Genomic DNA, 15,277 nt, shown 5'->3' with positions numbered 1-15,277 from the left:
CTCAGAATTACGAGATAATTTTTAAAGAAAAAAAAAGTTTTTGCTCTGTTTTTCTGAATTAATGACTTAATTATCTCAGAATTACGAGATAATTTTTAAAGAAAAAAAAAGTTTTTGCTCTGTTTTTCTGAATTAATGACTTAATTATCTCAGAATTACGAGATAATTTTTAAAGAAAAAAAAGTTTTTGCTCTGTTTTTCTGAATTAATGACTTAATTATCTCAGAATTACGAGATAATTTTTAAAGAAAAAAAAAGTTTTTGCTCTGTTTTTCTGAATTAATGACTTAATTATCTCAGAATTACGAGATAATTTTTAAAGAAAAAAAAAGTTTTTGCTCTGTTTTCTGAATTAACGACTTAATTATCTCAGAATTAAGAGATAATTTTTCATTAAAAAAAGTTTTTGCTCTGTTTTTCTGAATTAATGACTTAATTAACTCAGAATTACGAGATAATTAAGTCATTAATTCAGAAAAACAGAGCAAAAACTTTTTTTAATGAAAAATTATCTCGTAATTCTGAAATAATTAACTCGTTAATTCAGAAAAACAGTCGATTTTTTTTCCTCAAGTGAATGCAATACGCTTCCGTAAAAATCACATAAAATGAAGAACCTATAATGCAATTCTAAATTAACTGTTAAATATAGTTTTTAATTTCACTTGTTAATGAATTAGAATTTGTTTATTATAAAGCATAAATTTAAAGTAATATATATATAGAGAGAGTTTTTACAGCTTAAATGTAATATATTAAAGTAGTATTTTCACTTAAGATAAACTAAAACATTTTGTTAGTTAATTTACAGTAGTTTACTTACTATAAATAAAAGAGCTTAATATATGAGAGCTCTTACCCACAATGAGGCGCTCTGTGTCCGGCAACTGCTTGAACAGCTTCCTGAAGTCTTCATTCCGCTGCTTGTATGTGGGACTGAGGACCTACAAAACACACAAATCAGTAGATGAGGAACACATGCATACTCACACATCCATCCACACTCAGAAAGAGTGTGCCTCTCACAGCTGATCATCAGTCAAATGCCACGCAGCAGCGCGATGTGAACCACAATGAGTTCATTCCCACTGTAGAGTCACACTGCTTCTCATTCACAAACGCACTCTTCACTCCTGCTAATGAGTGAATGCACACCTGGCATCACTAACAGCGGTGCGTAAAGACAATCACTTCAACTTGAATCTCAAGGTGTCTTAAGATCAGCCGTGTAAAACGATTCCTTACACACACAATTCAATGTGTTACACTGTTGCCATGGAAGTGAGATTAAAAATAAACAACAAAAGATCATAAATACCTTTAGAATTATACAGAATTTATATCATTTAATCACCGAATTCTGTTTCATAAACATGCAATTAACATATATTTGTATAGACAGTACTGACACTGTCAACATTGAATGTTTTTTAAACTAATTTTTACAATATTAGAATAAGCAAATAAAATAAATAAAGCATAAATAAAATAAAAAAACTATGTTAGTGAAAAGTGTATTTTGTCTGTTATAAACACAATTTTCTATATTATGTTTATATTTTCAAAACAGAATTTATGAGTTACTATAATATAATATAATAATTCCTTGATTTATCATGTCCTCGTTTTATCATCTACACAATGCACACACCCAACTATCAACTTCTACATATACTCTCTATGTAATATTATATTATATTCCTAAAAATATGAAATTATTGTATTTAAGCATTGCATTAACACATTTCTACCGAATTAAAATGAGTAAATAAATGAAATTAAATATAAAATAATTTTACATTACGTCTTCAAAATTGGGTTAAAAACTGAAAATTAAAAAAATTCTGTGTATATGCAGACAAACACTGTATACTGGATATATAAACATTATTTTTTTTTATATATTTATATAAATTTCATTCATTATGTTGGCCTACTATTATCGACAGTGTACCCTAAACTAGTCGTATACTCTTTTTGTTGGATCTTTACACAGACTCACGGCAGGTATGTCCTCATCCTGGTACGGGTCGTCCCGCAGGCCCCAGTGCCAGTTCTGGTCCCAGTCTGAACCCTGAATTAACCAGGCTGTCAAAGCCTCCTCCAGCTCCATAAGAGTCTCCCAGTCGTCCTGAGAGTCAAGCGATGAATCCATGTCTCTGTGCATGTCTCTTACTACAGCCAATGCCCCTTCGCTCAGACTGACAGATCCTGGTGATATTTTTGATTAGGGTGGGTCTGTAGGTTCGCTCACTCCTTCAAGGTACGTCTACGCTATCACAGATGTTCATCAGGGTGTGACCTCTATCAGGGTGTGAGTGCTGGGCTCTCCTGACTAGCGCCACGTGATTCCAGTGCAAAACACACTTACACACAAGTGACCTTTAGTAACCTCTGCAGACAGATACTTTATTATGCTGCTGTTTGTTTCAGTTTCCCACCGTTTGTGCTGGGAAAAAGTGTGCATGTGTGTCCGTCTTGATTCTTTATACTTCTTCAGACTGTGAACACTACAGTAGAGAGTCGATGAAGAAGAAACAGTAAGTTACTTCCACAAGTGAATCGTTACCGTAGTATGCAGTGGCAACCAATTTCTCTATTACAGGTTGGTTGGTGGCTTTCAAAGATCGTTCTTCTTGGACTTTAGTCCATCAAAGACGCGATTCTTCTTATTCCATAAAGTTTGTGCTTGTTTTCTGCATTTAGCAGCTGCTCTTGTTAGACTTGAGAGAAGAAAGATCTTCTACAGGTGTGAAACGGACCACGACGACAAATAAAGACCATCCAGAAACAGTCTCGCATCTCTCAAGCCAAGACTATACTCACTCGCTCCCTCTCATTTGTGCCTAAAGATAACCAAGAACAAAGACTGACACATGATCTGCCGCAGTCATAATATGCTAAGAATGGAATTCTACTTCTGCAAGCGACAACTCCATCCCAAAAGTATCCTCTCTTCAGCGCTTATGCATAAATATCCATAAAGATGAATGGAAAGTTGCACTCAATGGAGAAGCAGATACTCAGGAACATTCCAGAGCAGATCCAGACCAACAGAAACCTCAGCAGATACTGCGGAGCACAACAGCTCATCTGTCTTGCTGATTTATGTAGAGCTGGATGTGTGTGAGTGTGTTTACTCCGGCTGATGAGTATGTAAAGTCAGTTACTTATTAACTAAAAGAGTAAATAATGAGAGACGCCGGTGGCTGGTACCAGGAGTGGGTGTGACGACTCCAATAATATCATCAGGGGATCCCTTTGTTTTCGAATGTCACAGAGTGAGACAATGTCCAGTGTGCGAAATATGCATCAACTTTTGGGGTGCGATCTGTTGAGGTTAGTCTCTCGCAACTCAAATTGTTTTTGATTTGGCCAAAAGTCCACCTTAAAGGGATAGTTCAACCAAAAATAAAAGTTCTGTCATCATTTACTCACCCTCATGTCATTCCAAATATGTCAGTTTCTTTCTTCTGCTGAACACAGATGATGATATTTTGAAGAACCAAACAGTTTTCATGACCATTGACTTCCAGTGTATGGACCAAAAAATGAAGACATTTCTAAAAATACATTCTTTTATGTTCTCCAATGAAAGGAAGTCATACAGATTTGGAACGATAAGAGGGTGAATAAATGACGGCAAGCATTTTTGGTGAACTATCCTTTTAAAAATCTTTAAAATACACTAAAGCTGGTGTGTTAAATTCTGTATGTGTCATCTATATCTATATCTAAAGTCATACAAAACCTCCCCCGTCAATATTGATATTTGTTAATAATTATCATAACAAAAAGTGCTTTAGTTCACAAGCATTTTTCATTATTTGAGTGTCTAGTGAAAGTATATACTCATTTGATTTTGTAATTACTAAAAGGTTAGTTAAAAACATTTTTGAAAAATGTAAAATTAAAATAATTTTTGAATTTTGAACTTTGAATGAACTTCCATTGGGCTTTAAACCTAAATAGACATCAACTCGTCAACTCTCAAAGTTTTTCACAAAAGAAGAAATTTTGAATGTTGGTAACCAAACAGTTTAAACTAAACCCAAAAACTATACTGATGAGTTGATTTCTGTAGAAAACTATGAATCATTTAAATGACAAGGATACAGCAAAAATGTGTGCTGATAACAGCCGTAAAATGAAAAGACAGAGCAGGCCTTTGTGTGACATATCTGCTCTGGGTCTCTTCCTATTCCTGCTCTCCTATAAAGAGTCAGATGCTGTTAATAATCAGCACTCTCTCGTAAACCAAACATCCCGGAGCCTAACTGCAACACATTCACTCCAGTGGTCAGTAGGGCTCAGAACTCACATGATGACGGTTGAGATGTAATCACAGAGCTCTCAGGGCCATGGGAGATCATCACTGCCCATTCAAACACACACACACACACACACACACACACACACACACACGCACACACATACACTCCACAGACAGCAGATCAGAAATGCATCATACTATATAAATATAACATCAACACCATTGTGTGAGACCCTGCCCAGTACGCATTTAGTATGCATCAAACAGCTCACATCCATGCAGATGCAGTGCAATCAACCAATCACATCACACCGCTGAGAACCAGAGCCAATCAAAGAGATGTAAAGTCTAATTACTGTGACTCTTCAATGCTGCCGCCATGCAGGCCCTTGTGAAAAAGAAGTGTGCTTAATTATAATGAATGAGCACCTGTAGTGTTTTTCAAATCTTAAAACTTAATAAAAAAAAAAATTATAAAAAAAACTGTACTTGCAGATAATATAAGATTAATAAAATAAAAGTGCATTTAATGTTTTTTTCATTTCATGACTGCTGTTTTTAACATTTAAAAGTGCACTATTTTATTTAAGTTTAACATAAATATAAGTAGTTTTTTTTTTATATAAGTTTAAATTACAGAACATTTTCATTTAATTGTAAATAACATTACATTCAGTTCACACTTATACAGTATATATTCTTTAAAGAATATTATTTACCGCAATATTCTAACCCTCTTTTTAAAAGTATGCTAAAGTGTACTTCTTTTTCACAAAGGGGTAATAATGCCATGCATTCTGTTTTTGCATTTGGTTTAGTAAAGTTCATCAAGGAAGGTGCAACGATTACATCCTTAGATGATCACACACATGCCAAAGCCATCATTAGAATGACAGAAGCCTTCAAGACTCGTTTCAGTCCTCATACTGAACGTTTGGGGAAGGACTGGTGTGAGAGGGCACAGAACGCTGAGAGTAAAATCATGCTTACTCTGAGAATGTGCTGTCTCTCATGCTAAAGAGAAAGAGTGAAGGAGAGAGAGAAGAGAGGGGCAGACAAAAAAAAAAAAAAAAGCCGCAGACAGAAAAAGAAAGCAAAGATTGAAAGAGATATTGTGGAATGAAAAGTGATTGAAAGATTAGTGTAACACTACGCTCTCTTGTGGCTAATGGTCTAAACAGAATTCAACACTTGAAGAGAAAATCTTATATTATTTGTATTGCTATAATGATAAAGTATTATAACATAGTACCATGATAATATAGTTATTTTAAGCATGCACCTCAGATTAATATTTATGCTCAAATATTCATATTTAAATATGTCATTTTAATGGGAATATGTAATATGAAATATGTAATTCTTTAGAGAATTTTGTATGCCAAAACATGTAAGAGAACACTGATTTTTTTACTTAGAAACATTCAAATTCTGACAGTCTATCTATGTGATACACAACAATGTGAAGAAAGGGGATGGTTGTTATCAGTCACGTTGACACATAGACGTGAAATATGAGGAAATTGATAACAAGATCGTGAGTCAGATAATATTTGCAGCCAAACCGATGAATGTCAGAGGAAAGAGCAACAAATCATTACAGTCAAACAACAGAATAATTCTAATGTTTGATGACCGAACACGTCAATTGTCACATCTGACACACAAATACACAAGTAATTATACACTTAAAAATTCCAAACATAATGGCCATTGTAAACAATAACTAAATTAAATAAACATAATTTTTTAAATATAAACTATTAAATATTATAGTATATATTAAATATTAAGTGAAAACTGGATTTATTACATTTACTTAAATGATCCTGTTCCCTTGCCCAAAACATGCCATGTTACAGTAACACAAAGAATGCATTTTATGCTGACATTGTTGGCTGTTTTTATTTCAAGGTAGGTGGACACACAACCATTAGTACAAGCATAAACACACACACACAATTAATATAAAGTGTGACTTACGTTGTACCAGCTCTGGCTTTTCTGAAAGAGAAGGAAAAGAAAATGACTATATTAAGAAGAGCAAAACAGTAGCTATGCAGAGCATTATTTGCATACGCCCCTCACAGCGAGTGTATATTTACAGACTGTGAGGGTTGGCCGAGGGCCTGTCATGTGGCAGCTGGTAAAGTCTGAAAGACTGACATTTCCCTTCACTGGATAATTACACACGCATACGTCATTTGTTCTTTCCATGAATAGTGTGAAACAAAGATAGATGGTTAAATGAGCAGTTTCAAAGCTGACACGTCATGGAAAAAAGACAAATTCAGACCCGCATAAACCAAAATAGAAACTTGAAGACACTTTTAAGGGGGTGTTTGTGTATAGGGGTGAACTGACATCCCTACCGCTTTATTTATTACCCAACACAGTCCAGCTCAGTCTGTGACTTTATTTCTCATAATTATGACTTTATATCTGTGCAATTTGACGTTATTTCTCGTAATTATGAATTTCTATTTTGCAAAGGGACGTTACATTTCATCGCTGTGATTCTACTTTTTATTTCACAATGACTTTTTCTTGTTATTATGGCATTATGCTGTAAATTGTCATGTGATTGTATTTCTCATAATTATGACATTATATCCCACAATGTGACTTAATTTCTTATAATTATGACATAAAACACAATGTGACTTTATTTCTTGTACCTATGACTTTATACTGTATATGTGCAGTGACTTTATTTCTCATAACTGACTTTATATTTGTCCAAAGTGACTTTATTTCTCATAACTATAACTTTATATATGTGCAAAGTGACTTTATTTCTCATAACTGACTTTATATTTGTGCAAAGTGACTTTATTTCTCATAACTATGACTTTATATATGTGCAAAGTGACTTTATTTCTCATAACTATGACTTTATATATGTGCAAAGTGACTTTATTTCTCATAACTGACTTTATATATGTGCAAAGTGACTTTATTTCTCATAACTATGACTTTATATATGTGCAAAGTGACTTTATTTCTCATAACTGACTTTATATTTGTGCAAAGTGACTTTATTTCTCATAACTATAACTTTATATATGTGCAAAGTGACTTTATTTCTCATAACTGACTTTATGTATGTGCAAAGTGACTTTATTTCTCATAACTATGACTTTATATATGTGCAAAGTGACTTTATTTCTCATAACTATGACTTTATATATGTGCAAAGTGACTTTATTTCTCATAACTGACTTTATATATGTGCAAAGTGACTTTATTGCTCATAACGATGACTTTATATATGTGCAAAGTGCCTTTATTTCTCATAACTATGACTTTATATATGTGCAAAGTGCCTTTATTTCTCATAACTATGACTTTATACTGTATATGTGCAAAGTGCCTTTATTTCTCATAACTATGACTTTATATATGTGCAAAGTGACTATTTCTCATAACTATGACTTTATATATGTGCAAAGTGACTTTATTTCTCATAACTATGACTTTATATATGTGCAAAGTGACTTTATTTCTCATAACTATGACTTTATATATGTGCAAAGTGACTTTATTTCTCATAACTATGACTTTATATATGTGCAAAGTGACTTTATTTCTCATAACTATGACTTTATACTGTATATGTGCAAAGTGCCTTTATTTCTCATAACTATGACTTTATATATGTGCAAAGTGACTTTATTTCTCATAACTATGACTTTATATATGTGCAAAGTGACTTTATTTCTCGTAATTATGACATATTTCACAGAGTGATTTTATTTCTCGTAATTCTGACATTATATCTCACAATGTGACTTTGTTTCTTGTAATTCATATATTACATATCGCTCATATTGAGAGATATGTAATATTTGAATTCATATTTCTCATATTTTTTCATAATTCATATTTCTCATAACTATGACTTTATATATGTGCAAAGTGACTTTATTTCTCATAACTATGACTTTATACTGTATATGTGCAAAGTGCGTTTTCTCTCAAATTGACTTTATATTTCATCGCTGTGATTTAATACCGCACAGTGGCACTTTTTATCTCACAATATGGCTTTCTAGCCTAAACATGAATTAAATGGACAAACACTTTGATCGATCCCACCCAAACTTCCTGTTTGTACATGGATGTACATCAACACAGGACATAAATTTGCATTCATTGAAATCCTTTCATGAAGTCATTGAGGGCATGATTACAGGCCTAGTAAACAACTCAGGAAGACATGGGAAAAAAAAAGAAAAGTCAATGGCAACAGAAAAGGCAATGTGAGATAGAACAAAAATAGTCTGCATTATAGTGATACATTTTTCTTCATAAACATAAACATATCTTCTTTACTACAGACCACCATCTAAATGAAAAGAAACTTAAGGCAAATAACTTAAGGCGGGAACAAAATCTGATGCTATATTAGTTTGAAAAGGTACGGCATATAATGGGCTCCCTTGTTTTATAATCTAGGTTAAAGTGAGCAGACAAAATGACAAGAAGCGTGTGTCAGCCGATAAGCCATTCAATTAGCCTATTACCTCAAACACGCTGTGTGTGTGTGTGTGTGTGTGTGTATGTGTGTGCTACTTTGACAGATTAGCTAGCACACAGCTCTAGTTGTGTCTCGTTCATGACCCTTTAAAGCCTATTGATCAACTCACACAGACCTGCTAACACACATACTGGTCTATTCCATCAAGGCTCAGGGATTGGATGGTTTAATGTGGGCCAATCTGATCTAAACTCAAGAGAGGTGTGACACAGGTCTCTTGTGTGTACATTTGGACAGAGAGAGAGAGAGAGAGAGAGAGACAGGTGAGGAAGGGATTGGAAGAATAGTTGAGGGGTGCTACATGTATGAACTAACACTTAAGATAGCGTTAGTTTAGGGGTGAGGGGTTAAATGAAGAACAACATGAAATGCTTACTTTAATCAGGTTTAATCTGTCATACTGTAAAGCAATGAAAACAGAATGAAAAAGAAAAACAAGGAGAAACTGGAAGCTCATTTAATGCATCCAAAATACTGTTATCCAATGTGACTTAGAATGCATGTGTGTTCTAGAAATCGAACTCATAACCTTGGTGTTGCTAGCATGCTTTACTACCAAAAACCTAACAAGCTCCCTACTTAAAAGCATTTTAAACACACTCCTGACATGAAGGCTGCTCAAAAGAGGCAGTAACATTATGCAGTCTTGTAATATCCATTATTTTAGCCTAATTACAAGGCTTTATTGCTAAATAAGTAAATAAATAAATGGAATCAAGAGAAATGTCTATAATAAATAAATCCAATGCAATCCAATACAATCCAATATGGTGAATAAATCAATAAATCATCAATATATGCCAAACAAATGCATTAAAGTATTCTAACTAAATCCAATCTAAATCCAAAACTACTTAAAATGCATATTTTATGTGGGTTTACATGTGCTATATTTTTTGTCTAGTCTTCAAGACATTAGCATAGCAACATGTTAACTGCAAACTCTGTTGATCTCATGTGCTTCACAGAGAAATAGATACAAGAAAGTTTATGGTCTGTTTTGCATGGCATTAATTAATAATTAAAAGATATATGCACTCTTTTACCACATTATTGATTAATACTTTGATTACAGGAAGCATAGTCAGGAAATTCCTGGGTTGGGAATTTCTTCTGTTGGAAAATCAACAGAAATAAATCATCATCTGTCTGGAAAGACAGGTGACTCATGGGACTAATACAGTCGGTTATCCAGCCAATTCATCACATGGCACTCTGATGTGATCAATGAAAAGACACATAGATTAAAACTGATAAAAGCCGGCAGGTCAAATAAATGAATGCAGTTACAAAAGATGAATAATCATATCAGTGTAGCAACATGACCTAGTAAAATCTATTTCCTATACATAAGGCTGGTCCTCTCATGTTGAAATCACATGACCAGTCAAATTAGAGCTGCATGACTGCATAACCACGATTTCTTCTTCTCTTAATAATCTTCGAAAGTGGCCTTTTTTTCATTTGACATTTCCATATTCTTGCATTGGTAACAAACCACCATGAATATTCGTGCTTGGGGTTGCCAGATGTCAAGTGTTGAAAATCCCCAATAAGAGCTTTTCTCATAAATGAATACAAATCTCAAGTGTGGCTTAATATCCCCAACCTGACAACTTTGTGCAACTAAATCTGTGCGCACATCTTCTCAGTGACAAACTATAATAAATCCAAGCGTCAATCTTGACTGTTGTTTGTGATTGTGGTTGCAGAATAAATGCACTTGAACAACCTCTGTGCCACAATACAAAGTGTTTTTTGTTGTTTTAATAATAAAAAAAAAATAATAATAATAAAACAACAACAGAATTTGGAATTAGGAAATTCACTTTAAAGGTTTTACCAGTTTTCATAATATAGAGTGGATTAATGTATATGACAAATATAATAAACTAGATGACCCTGCATATGAGTTGGCATTCTCATGATTGGTGCTTATGTAAGTGCAATAATTCTGATGATTTCAGTTTAACCATCATCATGCAGCCCTAAATCAAATACTTTAACCTATCATCATATTATCATGCAGAATCAAATATGCCTGCTAACAGGAAAGCAGATGGAGGAGTCTATGCGTGTATTTGTTTAAACAAACACTTGGACACACACTTGCATTCACACAAACAGACAGAGTCAGACAAGACACATCAATAACACCTAAACAGACCACAGAACGGCCACTGGAGCAGGAATACAGACACACAGGGTGAGAGACTGAGTGAATACAGAACAGAAGAGAGAAATGCTTACTTTGGAAAGTCGCTTGTGAGACTAGCATGCATCGAGGAGAAAAACAGAAATCAGAAAACGGAACACAAATCAGAACAACCACAAACAGCGAGAAGAACATGATAGTCAAGTTTAGATCAAAGACATTTTATACGACATCAGCAAAAGTATCAAACTCTAGAAAGAAAGAGTACAGTGAGTGTGAAAAATGAAAGGACAAGCGACTATAACAGCTGAAATGATAATGTGAGCTAGTCTGCACTGCATTTATTACAAATCATTACACATCCTCTCTCCATTCATTCAGCCACCTGTTAATGACACCCGTCTATTCATTCATTCATTCCCACATGTGAATGTGATTTTTGAGTTGTCTTACAGACATTCAAAGCTACACTCTAAAAAATGCTGGGTTATTTTTTTTTAACCCAAACGCTGGGTTCAGCTTGTTGGGTCATTTTATTGGGTTATTTTAACGCTGGGTTATTTGGCAACCCAGCGCTGGGTAAATATTGGACAGAACACCTGCTGGGTTATTTTGACCCAGATGGTTGGGTTAAAAGTTTTTACATTTTATTAAACGTTGTAAGCCTCGCGTTTCACTCGTAGCTGAGAGGACGGCGTGATCGACTCAAAAACCTACCCAAAAACATATTTTAACATCAAAGTAAATTACACTCAGTATTATAACGAATTTTTAATCAAATAAATAAAGCCTTGGTGAGCAGAACCAAGGCCTTCTTTCCAAAACATAAAAACATCTTGTGTTTTCTATTACAATGCTACTACTTAAGTATTTTCAAATATTTTAGTATTCAGTAGTGTTAATTTTAAAAGAAATCACAACAAATTTCCTGTCACTTTTTTAATCATAAATGTGACCCTGGAGCACAAAACCAGTCATAAGGGTAAATTTTTCGAAATTGAGATTTATACAACATCTGAACTCTGAATAAATATGCTTTCCATTGATCAAAATCTAAATATTGAGAAAATCACCTTTAAAGATGTCCCAATGAATTTCTTAACAATGCATATTACTAATCAAAAATTAAGTTTCAATATATTTACAGTAGGACTTTTACAAAATATCTTCATGGAACATGATCTTTACTTAATATTCTAATGATTTTTGGCATAAAAGAAAAATTGATAATTTTGACCCATACAATGTATTTTTGGCTATTGCTACAAATATACCCCAGCGACTTAAGACTGGTTTTGTGGTCCAGGGTCACAAGGGTTTCCTGAGAATCAGCCTTCTTTGAAGTTCTGTAATTGTGTCTGAGAGTGAAACTCTGTTTGGTTATGATTGGAGATGTTTACACTGATTCCTTCTGCTTCAGCCTTTCCTGACTGCATATGTTCATATAAGACAGGAGTGTTTTGGTGGAGGATGAGGTTTGCTGTAACTACTGCACTTGAGCATGAGATAGACTTGTTTAAACAAATTTAAGGTCCCCCTTTAACAGACTTTCAATGTGAAAATAAATATGTCATAAATAAATCATATCTTATATAACAGACCTGCATGGGGCAGACTACTTGCAAAAATAGATTATTGTAGAACTATGTCAAATGGGTTGGACACATGCTATGATTGGACAACAAAGGGCAAACTAGCAGGTACAGTAGGATAAGGCCGTTCTACATATTTAAGTGCATCATATCCAGTACACAGCAGGTTTCCCAGTGGAAGTGATGTTGTAGAATGACTGGGGTTGGTGGAGAGCCAGAGAGGAACCCAACAGGTGGGGCTGGATGAGGTGGAGGACATACCTTGGAGTTCTTGCCCCCGCTGCGTGTGGACTGGCCGGAGAAGGTGCGAGTGACCAGCTGCTCAGGGGTGGAGGGGGACTTGGAGGTGTCGGACTGCTCTGAGCCTTTCTCCACCATGTTGTCCGTCTCGACGTTCTGCAGAATGGGAGATCGACAGCGCTTCCGCAGAACCGGAGAGCAGGCAGGGGAACTCCGATTAGAGTTACTGGCAGTGCTGGAGAGACGAGAGACAGACAGATCAAGACCATTGTTTCAATTTCTCACAGAGCGACAACACAAATCTCTAGAAAGATAATCTTGCCAATCATGTCTTTATAACATGCATTTGGTCATTTTAGGTCACATACTGAAAACACTCATTCTTTTAGGTGTTTGGAGTTTTGGATACTTGCTTTACAACATAAAGCAAGTATCTTAATTTTTTATATAATTATTATACACTGAATATGTGATTATTGCATACTGTTTTATAATTATGTGTAATATGTTATGTGCAATAGTATCTGCCAAATAGCATCACACTACTACCACCACTCAAACAGCCATAAGATCAGATATCAGATCACATGAATGTGTAATATGACACATTTGCTTTTAACTATTTTTATTTTAATATCAGTTTGATTATTTTGATGGTACCCTTTAGACAGCTGTTGTTAAGTAACTCTGCAACTACATGTCAACAGTCATTGGATTATTATTAGTTTATCTGCAAAATATATGCTAACACTTTATTTTGATGGTTCCCCAACAGACAAACGGACTATAAGTAACTTTGCAAGTACATCAATATTATACATACCCTAATCTTAACCTAAGCCTACTAATACTCTAATGGGAGTTAGTTGACATGAAGTTGCTTATAGTCAATAGACTAAGGGGGCATCAAAATAAAATGTAACCTAACATACAAACATTGCATTTTTTTTTTTTTCATTTGAATTTATTAACTAGCTCACATCAAAATTAATCTTAACCTCACAGAGAACAATTATAATTGTTGTTATGATTATTTATAAGATGATATCACATATTATACATTTTTCAATGCATTATGCATTCATTATAATGCCTTAAGGATACCCTTATAATGTATTATAAATATAGGCTTCATAGACAGTGTTACCGAAAAAACTGATATTTTCATTTAGTGTGAACAGCATCTATCACTATGTGTATAAAGCATTTAAATCTTTTATTTTTTTCCCCCCAAAATCCTTTGCCTTATTATTAACAGTAATACATTTCTGGAACATTAAATACATTAGTCACATATCTTAACTAAAATTAATTAAATTAAATGCAAATAAATTAATTAAATTGATTAAAAATGTAAAGTATTATCATATTAGTAAATTAATATATTTTAAAATATGTTATACAATATTATATTAAATTTACATATTTAATTTAAATTAAAATGACATATTATATTTGACCAAGCACAAACAGCACTGACAAAACTCACCAAAATAAACCCACTTCAAACATCAATAACCTAAAAATCCCCCACAAATGCCACTGATCAACAAACGTCCACCTTATAAACACCTCTGACCTTAACAAGTCCACCACAGACAGACTGATGTCATCATAACAGACGCTAATAAACACAATAAACAATTAATAACAAAGCCAAACAGCAACAAAATCAGCACAACTTCCAGGAACTCCAGACATCAGCCTGCATCTAAAAACACAGTTTATTTAGGACAATGATCTAATCAAATTAACACACATACACAATTTAACATGCACGCACACACACACACACACATGCCCACATAAATATACTGTATAACCAAACTGCATGCTGACTTTTCCCTGTGGATGCTCGACTCGCTCTGGTTTCCAAAGGGAGCAACCTGGTCACAATATAGGCTCTTATGCAATGTCTTACATCACTACTAGCCAATCACAATTGTAAAACGAGGTCACTACGCTATTCTACAGTTTCAGCGAGGCCTTGTGTGTGTGTGTGTGTGGTCTGATCACGGTGATTAGCACAGATAGCTGCTCGCTGTGGCCTGTCAGGTGCACTGCTAAAGATGCATGCTAATCATAGCATCAGACTAGCAATCTAACAGACAGCAGAAAATCACTGCTTTCATTGATTTTTCATGCCACAAGCAACCTAGGGAGGTAGAATACAATGTTTTTTTTTTTTTACTTTCTCCACGTTTGTGACTGTTTCTTAACAAACTTAAGTATACATTTAAATAATGTTGCGTTCGAGTCATGTTGGATAGATTATATTTACGAGTTGAACGCACATGAACGCCACCACAAAGTTGTTTTTAGTGAGGAAACGAGGAAAGTGGGAAAACTTTTAGTGGGAAACTCATTTCTCAATGAAAAAAATGTCTTTAAGACCCGAGTTTCCGAGTTGGGGGCGTGTCAGTGAGAAAATGTGTCGGATGCAATGGACTATAAAAGACTATAGATATGCAGCATCT

At 34.2% G+C, this 15,277-nt stretch overlaps 1 protein-coding gene across 1 annotated transcript in view; it reads right to left on the bottom strand.

Annotated features, from left to right (window-relative positions):
- The window catches only part of LOC306888724 (protein Aster-B-like), a 66,036-nt gene that overhangs the window by 10,904 nt on the left and 39,855 nt on the right, over positions 1 to 15,277 (bottom strand). Inside the window, exons 3-5 of the mRNA XM_079447144.1 lie at positions 12,822 to 13,035; positions 6,257 to 6,277; positions 860 to 944 (exon numbers count right to left, since the gene is read on the bottom strand). Of these exons, the coding sequence (XP_079303270.1) occupies positions 860 to 944; positions 6,257 to 6,277; positions 12,822 to 13,035 (320 nt within the window). The remainder of the gene's footprint in view (positions 1 to 859; positions 945 to 6,256; positions 6,278 to 12,821; positions 13,036 to 15,277) is intronic.

This window comes from Barbus barbus, assembly GCF_936440315.1.
Source record: "Barbus barbus genome assembly, chromosome: 22".
Classification (NCBI taxonomy): domain Eukaryota; kingdom Metazoa; phylum Chordata; class Actinopteri; order Cypriniformes; family Cyprinidae; genus Barbus; species Barbus barbus.
Note: the sequence above shows the minus strand (reverse complement) of the source record. Positions and strands in the feature narration are given on the sequence as shown.